The sequence below is a fragment of the Embiotoca jacksoni genome, unplaced genomic scaffold, assembly GCF_022577435.1.
Source record: "Embiotoca jacksoni isolate LCO1_2020_lvr unplaced genomic scaffold, fEmbJac1.0.p SCAF_1, whole genome shotgun sequence".
NCBI lineage: Eukaryota > Metazoa > Chordata > Actinopteri > Embiotocidae > Embiotoca > Embiotoca jacksoni.
The window spans coordinates 17,244,716-17,260,139 of record NW_027185229.1 but is presented as its reverse complement, the minus strand read 5'-3'; the positions used below and the strand labels follow the sequence as shown (position 1 = coordinate 17,260,139).

The window sequence follows — 15,424 nt, the reverse complement described above, 5'->3', positions numbered from 1 at the left end:
TAATAATTAGTACAATTACTAAAAAAACAATGATAGCTATAATTAGCAATCACAGAACACCTATGCAGAGATATATTTTTACAATATTACATTTTCTGATGGGTCTTTTAAGTGTCATCAGAATAATTACTAAATATTTAGTTAAAGCTCAAATTCCTCATTATTACATAGAAACAGCATGTATCCTTTAACCATTCATCTTATCATCATTAAGTAACCATTCAGTTCGTAGTCCATATAAAATACTGTTAAAAAATAACAACATCGCATGTACTGCTGGGCCACCCTCTAAGGATCTTTTTTATATTCTCTTCAGCATGTTTCAGTATCAGGGGACACACACACACACACACACACACACACACACACACACACACACACACACACACACACACACACACAAACACAATAGCTTAATCCTGCCTTAGTAAAGTTTGTAATTCAGTTTCGCACACTGTCATTTTGCACTGACTGGAAATGACCTCATCATGTGAATACATCACCCACCAAAATATCTGCAGCTTGAATTATTTTACTCAGAAATTAATGTGTTTTTGTTTCCTCTGTTTAACACACTCAATAGACACACTGATTCTTTTATACACCAGTTGGAGTGAAAAAATAACGCTGTGGTGTTCGGTAACATCTGCAGCTTCCTCGGGGCCTTAATTTGAAAATTCTTCACGCCGGTGGCCCCGCCCCTTCCTCAACAGAGCAAAGATGGCAACGTTTAGGGTGGAAAGTGTTCAGCATTTTACACTTCTTTTTTGGAATGTTTTGGGTGCATCATCATGGTACTTGTCGTTCACTGCATGTTTCTGTACTTGACAGTGTGAACGCTCTTATGCACTCAAAATAGTGAGTGTTAGTGCACAAGTACGCCATTTGGAACACAGCAAAGGTATTAAACCTTCAAACCCCTTCTGCACTGTAATGTAATGTGACAGTTTAGTCAGTGGTCACGCTCAGCACAATTCACTCAGTCAATGAACAATAGAAATTGTTGTTTAATGCTGGTATAACAGCAGTGCTGGCAATGATGCAAATACAATTTGAATATATAATTTATGTTAATTCTACTAGTGGTTTTACTTCTGGCTGATTTTCACCATATCTCAATTTGAAGGCCTCTGCTTGTGTAGTTTAAAAAGTTCTTTGATTATGAGTTAATGATGCTTCAGGAAACTTTTAGGATTTATTTTTTTCACAACCGTCAGTTCTATATATTTTAATCATATATGTATTTTTGAGGAATGTTTAACATGCTACGTAAAGTTTTTTTTTTTTTTTTTATTGAGCTTGTTAAGTGATTTACTATGATTTTCAATGCATTACCATCTGTTGTTTATTTTTGTAACTTAACATGTAATCTTGGAATATAGTGTCAGTTTGTCTTTAAGTGGTAGTGGAACAGGTTTTGTTTTAACTACTAAAATATTTTAACACATCAGCCCACACTGATATAAAATAAAATACAACACTAACTTCATCATCATTCCTGTATCTGTGTGTATTGCAGCAGGTCAGCCAACAGGTCACTACAGTCCTACTGTCAACCTTTGTGGAACAAAATGAGCAGTGGTGCTCAGTTCTCTATATAACTGTTTCATTACCTCTGCTGTTTGCTGCAAATCACACACACAGTACTTAATGTGACTATAACTCTATATATAACCATAAATATAAGATGTAAGGCTTTTTTGCTGCATGTATGGAGCAGAGATCAGAGTCCTACTCAGTCTATGGGTGAAATACACTGATGTTGAAGCAGGATTGTTGAATACAGACCTGCAGCGCCTCCCACAGGCCAAAACTAAAAAGTTAGGACACTGCATTAGTTTATTTCAATGAATAAAGAACAGAGCATGGAGGACAAAAATTGTGTAACTGTCCAACTGGTTTAGACTGGGACCTAGTTAACGAATAACATGTAAAATGATTTCTCAAACGGATTCCCCTCATGTTACTTATTGGCAGTCAGTTCATTGACATTAAAAGAGGAGTGATTTGCTCTGTATCCTAGGTTTTTTTTGTCAAAAGTAGCTGCTAGAGTCAAAGCTTCTGGAAGCCTATTTGACAATAATTAATGAAGCCACCACCATTAAACACTGGGTATGCTGTTATCAGTGAGCTTTGGTCTGGTTGAGGAAAATATGAAATAAAGAGCTAATGACCCTTAACCAAAAACTGGGTAAGAGTAATGCTTTTTTCATATTTACTATGTTCTACTGTTTTTTCATTTTTATGTTAATGTAATTAAGTTTATTGTATTATAGATGTTAGGTTTTATATTGCAGTCCAAGCCTGAACTTAGACCAATTGAAGTGTAAAATGTTTGAATACTGATGCTTTTTAATGCCCTGTAATTACTCTGCAATAAAAGCTGTGAACATGTTGGATTCCAGCTAGCAGACCTGCAGGCTGTGTCTGTGTCTCAAATTGCACACTTGCGTAAGTGCATCCACACAGTCAAGTATGGAAACATACAGTGCACTCTACCCACATGGTGTGCTCATAACGGTCCACAGATTAAGGTTGGAACTCTGGACACTAAACAGTCGCCTTCATGACTATGTAGCAAAACGGTGGGACCCTTGACCTCAAGTATTTTCAAACTGCGGAGGCCGAGGAAGCTGCATCTGTTGCAGAACGCTACACCAAAAGTGTTTATTGTTTACTGAGTAACACTATACTGCTGTTGGATAGAAATCAGCAGTAGGTTTATTGTGTGCATGAAACAGAGAGCATGAAAGCATGTTCATTTTTCAGTAATAAAACCAAACAAAGCTGACAGATATGTTGGCACGTGATGCTACGGTTGTGTTACAGTTATTTCCGGTGAGTAAAGTTGGGCAGTGTGATATGAGACATCACTAACCTGTTGAAATTCACGCACTACATTAATGTGCTAACAACTAAGTGTACTATATGTAAGTGTACTAACGAAAGAACATGAATTGAGACCAAGTACCAACCCACTTTGACATCACCCATTGGCATCTTGTTCATCGTCATCTTGGTTTTTTTGGAGCAATAAGTGACCATATTTGGATGAGCCGGGGAGGTGGATCTGACTGAGAACCCAAGGTCTTCTACTCTTGCCTACCTCATCTGCAAACCTGACTGGATCCAAAGAAGTCAATCAAACTAAATATGCCCCTAAATATTCCACTCTCAAAATCCTAATGTGGATATTAGGATTTTGAGAGTGGAATATTTAGGGGCATATAAGTATGGAATTATCTTCAGATTGCCCACCTACTAAACAGAAGTAAATTTACCAACTGACATCATATAAACTTGTGGGGAAAAAAAATGTATTGACTTTGTATGAGAGAAGTTGAATGGGGACCATAGAGAAAGAGGTTTTTTGGGTTTTTTTGTGGGTTTTTTGTCCGCCCCTAGTGGCCTAAAGTGGTATTGCACCGTAAGTCACTTCACTTATCTGACACAGAGACTGTATGTCCTTTTCTTCTAGAGTCCAGAGTCCATCCACTGAGGTTGAAAAGAGTTGAGTGTTTCATACTGGTTGGTGCTAGATTGGATCTGTCGGAGGGATGCTCTGGCGGGATTGATTTCTATATTTTCTGCTGTCTTTGTTATGGTTGTTACGTTGTGATGCAAAAGAGAATGTGAAACTGTGTGATACTCCGTTTTTTGACCGCAACTGGTAGTTCACTACATGCTGCCTAACGTGTCAGTGAGAACGCACTTATGTCAACTCAAAATAACACGTGCAAGTACAAAGTACATAAATTGAGACAGACCCAGTTTTCCCTCAGTTTCAGGTGTGAAAGGTGAGCAGGTGTAAACTTCTTTACTTCTTTATCGCCATACCTTAATTACGTGTTTCATATATCTATTAACCATAAGTTTTTCATGCAGTATGTATGTCACTACTTTATTAACATTAACAAAGAAGTATTTATAGCTAAATTCATCTAAATACCAAAATTTAAACTGTATACATTTTAAAATGAAGGATTCCAAAACTTTTCTTTTTGCCTTTTTCAACACCTTAAATTTACTGAGGAGAATGAATAATGAAAAGCAAAAACATCTATGTACAGTTAATATAAATGTACAATAAACAAAAACAAACTACCATTCTCAGTGTCAACAACAAATTATAAAAAAAACGCAATAAACATAAATGTTTTAGTTTGTGGTTTACTAAAGAGAGCTCTGTCCTTTCATGTATCATATTTGAATAGCGATCAGTTCAAATGATTTGAGTGTAGTTGGGGGGTGTCTGCAGGTTTTCTTTACAAGGTTAATACTGCCCCAGAACCTCCACCAAGGCAGGTTGAACGTTGCCAGAGAGATTAAATCCAGGGCAAAAAAGTCAGAAGAAAAGTCAGAAGAGCATTTTAACATTACGATAAACTCAGAGCTTCTACCATCTTTGATGTGGGGTGGCAGGGAAGCGGCACAGAGTGGTGCAGTGGTTAGCATTGTCCCCTCACAGCAAAAAGATTCTGGGTTAGATTCTAGGCCGGGGACTTTCTTTGCGGAGTTTACATGTTCTCCTAGTGCCTGCGTGGGTTCTCTCCCGGTACTCCAGCTTCCTCCCATCATACAAAAACATGTATCTCAGGTTAATTGGTGATTCTACAAAAATTGCCCTTAGGTGTCAATGAGAGCGTGAATGGTCTTTGTTTCCATCTGTCTCTATGTGTTGACCCTGTGATAGACTGGCGACCTGTCCAGGGTGTGCCCTGCCTTCACCCAAAGAGAGCTGGGATAAGCTCCAGCTCCCTCGTGACCCTGTTTAGAATAAAGCGGGTACAGATAATGGATGGATGGATATCATGGACATGAAGTAAAGAAGTCAAAGACCTATCTGGGTGAAAATGCAGTGATGTTTATTGGCAGGAGCTCAATCGATGAGTGAGATCACAATGCCTTAACTCTCACAAAGGCCCATACAGGAATACATTCTTCCAGATAAGGGCATCTGTCCTTTTGAGTGATTCTGCCTAACTGGGAGCCAGCCAGGCTGTCTCCAGTCTCAGCTTGATCACTCTAATCTTCGACAATTAGTTCATAAGGTCGTGGTGTCCTTACAGGGACCTTTACCCCACCTGCATCAGCAAATCAGAGTAGTCTCTGAGAGTGTCAGGCCTGAACAATTGAATTTCCCTGACACCTTGGTTTTTAGACAGTTTGGGTAACCGAGTATAACTGATTAGGAACTGTAATCCTCACTGTTATGGTTGTCTTTCAATTATATATTCCTTGCAGTTTAAATAAAAGATGATCTTTGAGTTCTGTCTTCCCTCTCACTGGAATTTTCTATTTTGCGCAGTGTGTACAAGTCTGTGAACGTCTGAAATGCTTCAGGGTTTGAGGCTTTCTTTAAAGTTGCAGTAGGTAAGTCCTTTGCTGGAGTGCACAGACGTTTCAGTCTCTGTGTGGGGAAAGAGTGAGACAGTTGACCATTATTAACTGTTACATGTTAACAATAATAGTCAAAAAAAAAATGTAACTTTTACGCAAATTTGGCATCAAATAATGCAAATATCCTGACTGCCAAATAGTTCATAAGTAACATGTAGCTTACTAATGCATGGTGAACGACTGCACCTACAGTTCAGGCTGAATCGGTACAATTTTGAGTTTCATTGTATCATTGCCGATATCAGTGTATCGGTACTGATACTAACCTTACTAAGCAACCGAGCATCACTGATCCACATGTAAAACAGTTTGTCAATGTCAGAATGAAATTCAAAGCTTCCTCTGTCTGCTACATTAATTTACTCAGTTATTCAGGCAACAGATATCCCTGGACTTCTTTTACCCAACAGAAACTATCTCCATCAGGAACTGATTTACACATTCATGTTTTTTAGTTTGTAACCATTCCAAACTCTTTGACTTATGTTTGTCATGTGACTGTACCTGTTTCAATGTTCCTGGTGTGACACTCACAGCATACAGCATCCACAGGGGAACCATGAGTGTTGAAGAGAGAGTAAAGAACCCTCCAATGGCGTATCCCCACCAGGGGTATTCATAAGTATTGTTGAATTTGAGCGGCGTATATTTGACCACAGAGAAGAGAAATGTGAACTAAAAAAACAGATGCAAAGAGAAAAGAAAAGAAGGCATCAATCCAAAATTACCAAAATTCACAGTTAGTTATTGCATATTTTATTTAGTGTAAAAGATCATTAGAGAGTGAGACTGATGTTCAGGCAAAGCACTGCATAAGCTGACGAATAATGTTCATAACAAAACAACTATGACTATCGATCATATCCTCATACCAACACTGTTTATTGATTCACCTCCATCAACAACTAAATCCTCTTCTTTCTTTCACATGGAAACTTTTAGTAAGGTTAACTTTTGCTAATATCTAATCTCCATGTGCAGCTTTGTCTCTGTTCTATGTGGTATGAGACTTTTTCAACTAAATCTAATTGTATTACCGCTTATAATATATGTGTATTTTTGACACAAAAGAATAAAACAAACTCAAGTGAAATTATCAGGCCTTTAACAGGATTTGTGTTTTTGTCAGTGCAATGCTTGAAAATGATTGTGAATCTTGGTCTCAGTTTATTCTTAAAAGTTAATGTAAATACATATTTCTTGGCCAAATATAAAAAATATATTTGCCAAAAGATATCTTCAGGAGAACCATGGCAGTGATGAGCTTAAACCTTACACCAATTCATTAAACATTTCACTCAAGTGACATTAAATAGTCTTGAGTTGCTGTGCTGTGATTCTTCAGTGGAACTTGGATCCATCTGGTTGAGACATGGACAAGTTTCGAAGCAGAAGATTCTGGCAGCTGTCAGATACACTCGCTTGTTACAATAGCGTTAACAAAGTTAGAATGCAGGCACGCCTACATTTGTAAAACTTACAGTGCATATAGCTGGTGTAAAGTACTGCCAGCAATATTTCATAAAAGGCCATGGTCGATATCCAATCATGTCCTTTATATTATCATACTGACGATCGGCACCTGAAGAAAATAAGTAGTGCAAGTTACTTTAGCATCACTGTCTTACACATTGTAAAACAATACTTTATTGTGCTTGTTATAACACTTAACTGAATGGATTCTGTGAAAAATATTTCATTAACTACAAGTATTGTCAATTTTATGTGCATAATTTCCTCAAAACTCATACATACTTGCCAACTATGTAGATTTGGCGATCTCAACTAAGAGATTAAGAGATTTCTAATGTCATATCTGTAGTACAAACACAGGCAGTGACACCATAGAATGAAATTCTCCCTTTCACCTTTAACAAGAATTAAAAAAATATATGATATTTAAAAACTTACAAGATATAGCAAAGAAAACAATAAGAATAGATATAGCTAAATAAAAATGTTGAAAAAGCAGCAGGTAGCCAAGAAGTGCATAATACATAATTTCAAGTAGCAGTGAAATTTACATGAATTTACAGATAAATGGATAAAGAGGCAGTGAATGAATTCTAAAATGAAGATTTGTGGTTGCAAAGCTACTTATACTCATCAGACATGTGAACTGTAATGGGCCTCAAGTATATTGCTTCCGTAACCCTTCCAAATTTCAGATTAATTTACAAAAAACAATGATCACATTGAGAAAACATAAATTAATGTTGTGCTTTTTTTGTCCCATCACTTGCTAAACGAGCAGGCGGGAAACTACAAAACTCAAGTTCAAATAAAGTGCTATAAAAATAAAAGGTATTATTATTATTACGGAAAGGTACTTTTTTGTAAAACAGGATGGATAGATGTAAGTTTTTCCCAAGTTAAAACTGTTCCTTACCGTAAACCCATCCAATACAGAGAGACTGAAGAACAGCAAAAAGTAGGAGTGTCATCCCACTGCAGGCATAGTAGTCAAACAACTGGAAAATATAGAGGCCCCCCTGCAAATGTTAAGAAACAGTGTCCATCACTAAAAGTCAATTATACACCACTATGCACAGTGTTTGACCAGTGTCAAGAGAGATGGTTCATGTACAGGCTCAGTAAAAAGTACGATGTACTTTAGGTTAAAGGTCTATTATTCTTGTATATATGGTTCTTAAAAGCGAAATGTTTTGTCTTCTGTTCATAGATACCTGTATATCCAAATGACAAACCTAATAAATGTTAACTTCATTTATTTCATTGATATGTACTGTAGATGAAGGCCAACTGTATTCGATTATGAAAATTAATATCTAAAACCACTCACCTCTGTCACCATCAGAAGGCCAATAAGAAAACTTCCAATACTGATGGCAAGAAGAAGAAGTTTACGGTGACAGTTGTTTTGAAAGAAGGAAGGATACATATCAGAGATGGTTGTGACCAGCGCCTCTTGATAAACAAACTGTGGGGATGAGAGATTATTTTGTATTATTACAACGGAATTGTATTGCGGTATCTAAGAACTACATTACAAATTGACCAATACAACGTGATACTACCTCACTATCTAATCCTAAAAAGATGATCATAACGAAGAACAAAATCGCCCACAGCTGAGGAAGCGGCATTAGAGCCACAGCACGAGGATAAGCAATAAATGCCAACCCTGGACCTGCAAATGTTCATGGAGAAAAATTGTCATGGTCTTAAGCTACTCACAACATTATTGTTCTGGGATTCTGAAAAACGTGCATCGCCAGCCTTTCATACCTGATTCAGCCACCATCGATATATCCACACCTTGCTCCTTTGCCATGAAACCAAGCACAGAGAAGATGGCAAAGCCAGCTATGAAGCTGGTTAAACTGTTTAACAGGCACAGGTAAACACAGTCTCTGTAGGTGAAATATTCAAGCGTTAGAAAAATTCTAGATTACAATAAGTTGTTGTAGGCAGTATGAACAAAACTGAATTGAGAGCAGCCAATAAAGACATAAAATTATAGACCTGTAGCAGTTGTTGTTGTACTTGTTGTAACTTCCTAATGATGTCAGAACACCTGTGCAAACTCCATAGGAGTAGAAGATTTGGCTGCCAGCATCCATCCATACCTGAGAGATTTGAATGAGTTTATGTTCAGTTTTTGTTAGTTAACATGCACATTTCATACAAATTACATTTACATATTATTAATTGCTACTAGTAGGAAAACCTTAACAGTGTCAGCCAAAGTGAAAGCAAGCGACAGTATCTGTAAAATGTTCTACAACAACAATATTCACACTTCAAAGAGAAGCTCATACACTTTAGTGATTTTTTTTTTTTTTACTTTATCTGTTCAGCCACAATTAGGTTGACAGTTATGGTTTGAGTGCACTGTGTCAACAACTCTTAGAGGATTTGTCATAAAATTTGGTGCAAACATAAATTTTGATCAACTTGATGATCCCTTAGCTTCAAATCTAATAATTTATAAGGTAGGTTACAACACACAATTATCAGGTCAACACATTTTTTTTTTGGATCTATCTAATATATTTTTTAACCAAGTAACCGTGTACTGTATTGTGTTTAATGGTAATTAACAAAGGTTAGCTTGCTAACATGCAAGCTTAAAAATTAGCATATTATCATTGTAATTTTGAGTATTCTAGCTTGGTGACATTTCCATTTAGCTCAAAGCACTGCTCTGCCCTATAAACTCTTATGGACTTTAGGTCACCTGCTTTGTTGGCCAAGTGTCCCAAGTTAAAAACCAAGTGCAAATATTGACATACAGAGACACATATGGTAGAGGTGGCTGCCCAATAATCGTAATGTTGGTGGTTTGATACCCACCTCCTCCTGTCCACATGCCTAAATGTCCTTCGGCAAGACACTGAACCCCAAGTGGCTCCCGATGGCGAACCATCGGTGTGTGAATGTAGTCTTGATGGCAAGCACCTTGCATGGCAACTCAACCTCATTAGTGTGTGAATTGGTGAATGTAAAACAGTTTAAAAGTGCTTTGAGACTGCCGAGGTGATAAAGCGCTCGACAAGTGCAGACCATTAACCATTTATATTGCAATAGTGGTATAAGAAAATACATTTTTAAGAGAACACTTTGACTGAAAAAAATAGCAATAGCTGAATTTGTAATAGCAGTACCTCTGGATCGGTAAGGCGAGACGGGTCTGGGTAGAGGTAGAACATTATCCCCTCTTTGGCCCCCGGTAATGTAAGACCACGAACAAGCAACACCAGCAACATCCCATATGGAAATGTGGCCGTGAAGTACACCACCTGCCGTCAGTATTTGTGCCACTTTTTAAGATCAAATACTTTAAGGAAGCAGAAACATTCAAATTAAATTGGACATTACAATTAAACATTAGGTTTGTGATGTACCTTTCCTGTAGACTTTACTCCATTCCAGACACAGAAGTAACACAATACCCAGGCAAGAAGTAGGCAAAGTGCCAGGTCCCAACGAACATTGCCAATCTGATCAATTCCACCAGACAAGCCCAGGATTCTCCTCCTGTAATACAATTTAGTGAGTATTATAGACCTAAAAAAAAAAAAACGCAGGCCATTTGATGCTTCAAGTCATGATACTCACTCCCAAAATTCAACCACTGAAGATGTAATGTTTCCATGCAGGAGCAAAGGGGATGTTTGATTGTGGCCATGCTCAAAACAGCCATCTTGCATGAAAGGATAAATGGAGGTTGGGGAAATTGAAGAAAGAGGTAAACATAGTTCACAGCTGTATGTGTAATGAATGCTAAATAAAGTCTTGGTACCTGTGTTCCAGCTGTTGTTGCAGGTCGCCCATGGAAGCTCAGCCCTGAAGGATGAAAACAGGTAGAGAAATGTCCAAGCCAGTATGATGATGTAATACACCCCAGTGTACAAAACAACCACTTGGCTTCCGTAACCTAAGCCTGTGGAGAGATAGTTATGTCATACTGTGAAATCATGATCATAAATACTATTTAAGTTTATTGAGATAATTCGAATCGATTGAAGCTGCACTAAGCTTTTATTATTTAGGTAATTTATATTACCACAGACTCAATCAGGGACAAACGGTGGAGAGGTGACAGACGTGAACTGCCCATTCTGAAGTAAAATTTTTAGACACTTGAACCTTAGTATTTCTATTTTATTCCACTTTATACCACTTTATCTACTCCATTACATTTCAAGGTGGAATATTTCACTTTTTTTCCTACCTTTGCTTTATTTTAGTTAGTTACTTTTCAGCTTAAGAGTTAAAAACATAGGATAAGCTAATGAAATATAGTACATTGTTAAAAGTTAAAGTTGTGTGTGTGTGTGTGTGTGTGTGTGTGTGTGTGTGTGTGTGTGAGTGTGTGTGTGTGTGTGTGTGTGTGTGTGTGTGTGTGTGTGTGTGTGTGTGTGTGTGTGTGTGTGTGTGTGGAGGGGGGGGTCATTTTTTTACCCATTTATTCAACATCACACACAAATGTTTTAAAAGTGCTCTGGTTTTTGGAGATGATAAAAATCCAATTTACAAACCCACCTTCAAAAAGCGGGGAGATTTTTCTCCAACATGTTATTCCACCCTGACTGGTGTACTGGCCCAAAGATGTCTCCAGGAAGAAAAGCGGGATGCCACAGGTAAACAAAAACAAAATATATGGAATAAAGAAAACCCCTAAAAAAAAAAACATATCAACAAATAATGATCACAATTCAGAAACGTGTGCACACAGATAATGTTTTTGTAAAAATCATAGTAGTTGTCGAGCCAGGAGATCTGTTTATTCAGCTAGTCCTTTGAGGTTGGAGCCATTATAATTCTTTGCTGTTCACTTTATAAATACAACAACAGAATTTAAGTTTCTTTTTCATTGGTGTCATTTGCCATATACTGCCCAGCAAACCAACTATTAACCAAATATCATCTTAATCCCCAGAAAGACAGGTACATTGCAATCTTTTATAAGCAATGGAAACCTGGCCACAAAAACAAAGACTTACCTCCACCATTTTTGTAGCAAAGGTACGGAAACCTCCAGACATTTCCCAGACCAATGATGTGTCCAGCCACTGCAAGGATGAACTCTATCTTACTAGCCCACTGCTCCCTCTCCTGAGGTTTCTGTTGAACAGGTTCTGGTCTGTTCCCGGAGTTCATCAGATTCATTTTCACATGGGCGTTTCGTGTTTGATCCATTTCTAGCCTGAGGAACATTTTCAAGGACATTTACACCAGAAAACATACCATGTTAAATACTGAAAACACAGTATACACGTTGGACTCTGTTCCATGTTCCCAGTGATTTAATTCATCAGGTCTCTATTCAATATTCAATTTTTCCACTGAAGAGGGATTATTACATGATATACTAGATGCTGGACCTGAAGGGGGGAAAAGATTATAAATCCCACTTTCGACCATTAGGAGACATTATGAACTAAATGTAAAGATTGGTGTTGATTATGATTACACTGGAGACAGCCTGGCTGACTCTCAGTTAGGCAGAATCACTCCAAGGACACATTCACATCCTTAGCTTAAAAAAATTATTTAATTATAATTAGGCCGTTGTGAGACACATTGTTGTGATCTTTCTCCTCGATCAAGCAGCTCCAGTAAACATCACTGTATTGTCACCAAGAAAGGTCTCCTTTGATTTCTTTATTTCATCTACACGATTTCCATCACTTGCTAGAGGTGACTTCACTCTGAGCTAAATGCTAACTTTGGCATGCTCGCAATGACATGCAGATGTTAAGCAAGTATTTACCATAGTTTAAGATGACATACTGAATATATAGCGAATATTTAATAAGTATAGCTTAGGCTCATAGAAATGACATTAGATTTACAAGTACTTGGTCATTAAACAATCCAATTTAAATGTTTATCTGACAATGACACTGGATGACAAGTTATGGGATCATTATTAATCATTAATGACCCTACTGAGCCTATGGTCAGTCGATACAGGACTGAATAGCACTGTAATCTTCTAATCTATATACAACGTATATAAGTATAATATTTTTGTAAGAGTAGCATCTAAAATTGAAAGACTAAAAATCCAAAATCATGAGCTATTCAAAACAGCACTATCTTAAAATTAACAAGGTCAAATAACCAGATAGACAATATGTGATACTGTCTGCCAATTGTTTATTTTATGTTATAATTTTCTGCTTTTCACCAAAATACAATCTTCATGCAATCTTATCTGAATTGCATTTAATCCATTTTTCATCAGAATTATTTTATCTCTAAATTAAAATGTTTATAATTAACAGATAACTAACAGATAAGCCTTATTAGATATGCAAAAAAATTACGAGAATACATACACCTCCACTTATTTCAAGATGTTTTAAATTTAGGATCAAATACATTTCCTTTACAGCAACAAATGGGAACACACAATACAGTTAAGATGTAATATGCATAATCTTTGCCTTCAATTTTACATTTCGATGTATAGCTGCAGTAAAAACTAAGTATACTCTGGATTTAACTGCTTTAATAACTACTTCAAATATTTGTATTAGCATCTTGAGAAAAAGTAAAACATGAGCTAAGTTTTTACTTTAAAATAAGAAGTCAAACTTAAAAGATGCACACTTTACCTTGAGAAGCTCAAATGGTTCGTCCTCTGGAAATAAAACGCCTGCCTTTCTCCAAAAATAAATTGAGTGAAAATGGGTGTCTGTGAGGAGTGGCCACTGAGACTAACACAAGCAATTTTTTTCTTGAGAACCAATTGAAACCAGTGCCGTGCACACCCACACCCACACCCACATGGCACACCCACAAAATTTGGTGTCTGTTTTGTCTGTTTGTCAACAGATAACCATTTGGGGGGGGGGGGGGGGGTGTCCTTTATCTGGGGGCCACAGGCTCACATGCAGCACATTTGTTTCCCCCTGTTGTTCTAGAGCCAGGTCACTTAAAAAAAAAAAAAATCGTTTTAGTTTATTTAGGTAGTTCCTAGGTAGTCATGAATCAACAACAATATCTGTTTTTGTTTAGGAACGAATTGATGCAAAGACAGTGCTGCTTACTGTGCATCAATTATGTTTACAAGTATTTCAGATCACTGTATTTTTACAAAGTTCTGCTGACTTCTGCTGAGTGTGAAGGCTACCACAGACAGGTTTTTCCATCTTTTGTTTCATGTTACATTGCATAACAAGAGGAACAAAAACACAGAATCAGAGGATAAGATTTCTTTCGTTGCTCAGTCTCATTGTTCTCTTTAGTAAATTAAAGCTACAGAGATTTTAAAAGGTAAGTGGTCTGCACTTATATTGTTAGCAGTCTCAAAGAGCTTTACAATTGGCCTCCCACTTATCCATTCAGAACATAGTTACACACCAATGGTGACTGAACTACCACGCAAGGTGCTCACTTGCATTTGTTAAATCTTGGGGTTCAGTCTCTTGCCCAAGGACACTTTGGCATGTGGACAGGAGGAGGTTGGTATTGAACCACCAACCTTATGATTACTGGGCAACCACGTCTGTCATCTTAGCCACAACCAGCCTTTTTAAATTAATCATCTTGTATTGATCATTTCACAATTATAAGAATAAAGAAGAGTGAAACAAAAAAACATACTTTCAAGTTAAGGCAGTTCGACAGGTGCATTTTAACATTGTCTGCTGGATTCTCTACAAAAATGAAGACAGGACTCACAAGGGGTACTCGATTAGTAACACAAAAAGCAGAGTAGAAACACCAGTAAAAGATCAACATAAAGTCCCCAAAGCAGTTACAGTAATTAATCCAGTAAACATACACACAGAGAAATCAGGACAGGTAGTACATTTTTAAACCTGGAGAAAAAATTACTGTGAGCCTGAACCAGTGTGGGCTGGACAAATAAACAATAGACTGAAGCTCACTCACTAACTCTGGCTAAATCTCCATGCCCACCACTCAGCGACTAATAGGTCCGTTAGCGTCAAGTCTGTGCGGCCTTGGGGCTGTTCCACTGTCAAATTGTCAAATCCATGAGGGCAGACTTTTATTGATTAATTTACATTACCACAAACTCAATCAGGGACAGATGGTGGAGAGGTGACAGACTTGAACTGCCCATTCTTTGAAGCAATTCAAAGCTCTGAGGTAGAGGGACTCCATCAGCCCCCCTCAACATTATTGACACAGCAGTTAACTCAATAGAGCCTGATGAGGTGCCCAGTACCTCTGCTCCAGGGCCATCCACTCCCCCAAACCAACTGTGTGGGGGCTCTAAAGGGTCCAAACCCCCAAAAAAGAAAAACTGAGGCTGTTGAGTACCTACAGGAATACACAGAAGGCAGGAAAAGAGGCAGATAGAGGGATGAAAAGAGAGAAAAGGATGGACTAGCTTACTGTTATCTTTGAGAGATCAAAACACTCAATTTTAGTGGTTTGAATATTTTAATGAATGGTTATATATTTTTGGGGTTTGTTTGAAAAAAATAAAAAAAATAAAAATATATATATATGACACATACTCTGTTTTCTTCAATCAAATGATCCCTAAGTTAAAAGCTGCATGACATTAAACGTGAGT

At 37.4% G+C, this 15,424-nt stretch overlaps 1 protein-coding gene across 4 annotated transcripts; it reads right to left on the bottom strand.

Annotated features, from left to right (window-relative positions):
* Positions 1-4,036: 4,036 nt before the first annotated feature.
* On the bottom strand, positions 4,037-13,572 carry slc6a22.2 (solute carrier family 6 member 22, tandem duplicate 2). 4 transcript variants are annotated; one of them, XM_069144143.1, is made up of 15 exons: positions 13,491-13,572; positions 11,871-12,073; positions 11,410-11,544; positions 10,667-10,807; positions 10,483-10,567; positions 10,269-10,401; positions 10,029-10,163; positions 8,893-8,990; positions 8,650-8,780; positions 8,439-8,551; positions 8,204-8,341; positions 7,790-7,892; positions 6,882-6,982; positions 5,905-6,075; positions 4,037-5,410 (listed from the first exon to the last, which is right to left on the bottom strand). In XM_069144143.1, the coding sequence occupies exons 2-15, from the start codon at positions 12,064-12,066 to the stop codon at positions 5,246-5,248; spliced, it is 1,845 nt and encodes a 614-aa protein (XP_069000244.1). In that variant the 5' UTR covers positions 12,067-12,073; positions 13,491-13,572; the 3' UTR covers positions 4,037-5,245. The 4 variants fall into 4 exon arrangements, with proteins under 4 accessions (XP_069000244.1, XP_069000237.1, XP_069000253.1 ...); XM_069144136.1 differs by having other exon boundaries at positions 10,483-10,807; XM_069144152.1 differs by lacking the exon at positions 13,491-13,572 and having other exon boundaries at positions 11,410-11,479; positions 11,871-11,950.
* Positions 13,573-15,424: the final 1,852 nt, after the last annotated feature.